The sequence below is a fragment of the Suricata suricatta genome, chromosome 8 (assembly GCF_006229205.1).
Source record: "Suricata suricatta isolate VVHF042 chromosome 8, meerkat_22Aug2017_6uvM2_HiC, whole genome shotgun sequence".
In the NCBI taxonomy this organism is placed as follows: Eukaryota; Metazoa; Chordata; class Mammalia; order Carnivora; family Herpestidae; genus Suricata; species Suricata suricatta.
In genome coordinates this window covers 2,553,633-2,555,359 of record NC_043707.1, presented here as the reverse complement: position 1 = coordinate 2,555,359, position 1,727 = coordinate 2,553,633, and the positions used below count along the sequence as shown (strand labels likewise).

At 48.9% G+C, this 1,727-nt stretch overlaps 1 protein-coding gene across 1 annotated transcript in view; it reads right to left on the bottom strand.

The window, feature by feature from the left end:
• LOC115299986 (olfactory receptor 2C1) overlaps positions 1–885 on the bottom strand; it is a 1,162-nt gene extending 277 nt beyond the window's left edge. The window contains exon 1 of the mRNA XM_029949530.1: positions 5–885. Coding sequence (XP_029805390.1) covers positions 5–856 — 852 coding nt within the window. The 5' untranslated portion in view covers positions 857–885. The remainder of the gene's footprint in view (positions 1–4) is intronic.
• Between the last annotated feature and the right edge of the window lie 842 nt (positions 886–1,727).

Sequence of the window (1,727 nt, the reverse complement as noted above, 5' to 3'; positions counted from 1 at the left end):
TCACCATTGGCGTGACCACAGAGTAGAAGAGGGAAATGAATTTGCCCTGGTCTTGGTTGCTGGTCTTGGCTGGAAGGAGATACCCATAGATGGCAGACCCATAGAACAGGAGCACCACCACCAGATGGGAAAGGCAGGTGTTAAAGGCCTTTCTCTGTCCCTCAGCTGAGCGGATCTTCAGCACCGCCTGAGCTATGTAGCAGTAGGAGACCAGGATGAGGCTGAGTGGGACAGCAGTGAAGAAGGTGCAGACACCGTTGAGCACCGCCTCATTGAGACTTGTGTCTCCGCAGGCCAGTTTGATCATGGCAGGCACCTCACACAGGAAGTTGTCCACTCTCCGGTGCCCACATAACGGGAGCTGCAGAGTGAACGTGGACTGGATCACAGAGTTGCTCAAGCCGCCCAACCACGCAACGGCAGCCAGCAGCCAGCAGAGCCGAGGGCTCATGATGGTGGTGTAGTGCAGGGGCCGGCAGACTGCCACAAAGCGGTCAAACGCCATCACCACCAGCAGGAATGCCTCAGTGGCCCCTAGCCAGAGGAAAACATAGAGCTGGATCACACAGCCAGCATAGCTAATAGTCTTCTCTGGTCCCCATAGGTTCATCAGCATTTGGGGGACTGAGCTAGTAGTAAAAGCAAGGTCCAGGGAGGAGAGGTTGCTGAGGAAGAAATACATGGGCGTGTGGAGCCGGGCATCCAGGCAGGAAAGCAGGATAATGGTTGAATTCCCAATGAGGGTCAGCAAGTAAGAGAAGAGAATGACTATGAAAAAGACTATCTCCAGCTGGGGATGGTCAGATATACCCATCAGGATGAAGCCTTCCAAAACGCTGCTGTTGGCCTCTGCCATCCTGCTTGCCTCCAGTCATCTAAGGAGTCTGTCCAGGGAAAACCCCTGAGAGAAAAGCAAGTGAAAAAGGAGCTATTGGATAAGGCTACTCTGCATCATTGAGGGTTTAAGAGTTTGTGGGCATCATATGTAAGTGCAAGTTTAGTTTTTATGGCTGCAAACGTTCATGCACTCCCCAACCACTATCTTCAGTGAATGGAAACGTTATTTCACCCCAGTGGCAAACACGAGCTACTGCTGTGATGAAAGAAGTGCCTTTGGAAGAACCAAAGGATTAGAGACCTTCACTTCAGCACAGCGGTCACAGGACACAGGGAATTGACCTTAGACTTACATGTAAACCTTCTTAAAATATACATTTCCTAGCCAAGGTTTTGATATGCTCAGGGGAGGGGGAAGCAAACCCACTATATTTGGAAAAGCTCTCCAGAAGTTTCTGATGAACATTTCTCCCTCTCCTACATCCACCCCGCTCCGTGGTGAAAACTCCTGATCCAAAAAGCGTGAGGAGGAACATGATGAGTCCACAAGATCATGAAAAAGTGGGAGAGTGAATATGGACCCAGTCACCAGACACAGAAGACACAAACCTGTAAGTGAAGGGGAGTTAAAAGTAGGATAAACAAAGCTTCTCTTACGCGTAAGTAAGTTTAGGTGGAACACACTACGGAAACAAACAGAAGTTACCCAAAATGGGGGAAGTCAGTTCATGAGTACCATGATTAGTGAAGGAAAGCAGAAGATTTCAGAGGATAGCCTTCATCCTTTGAGGGACATGACCGCCATGCTCATGTCTAAACTATGGAGTAACCAACATCTCACAAACAAAAATTAGCTCTTCTTAATAAATGGGCCAATTAGCATCTCCTTT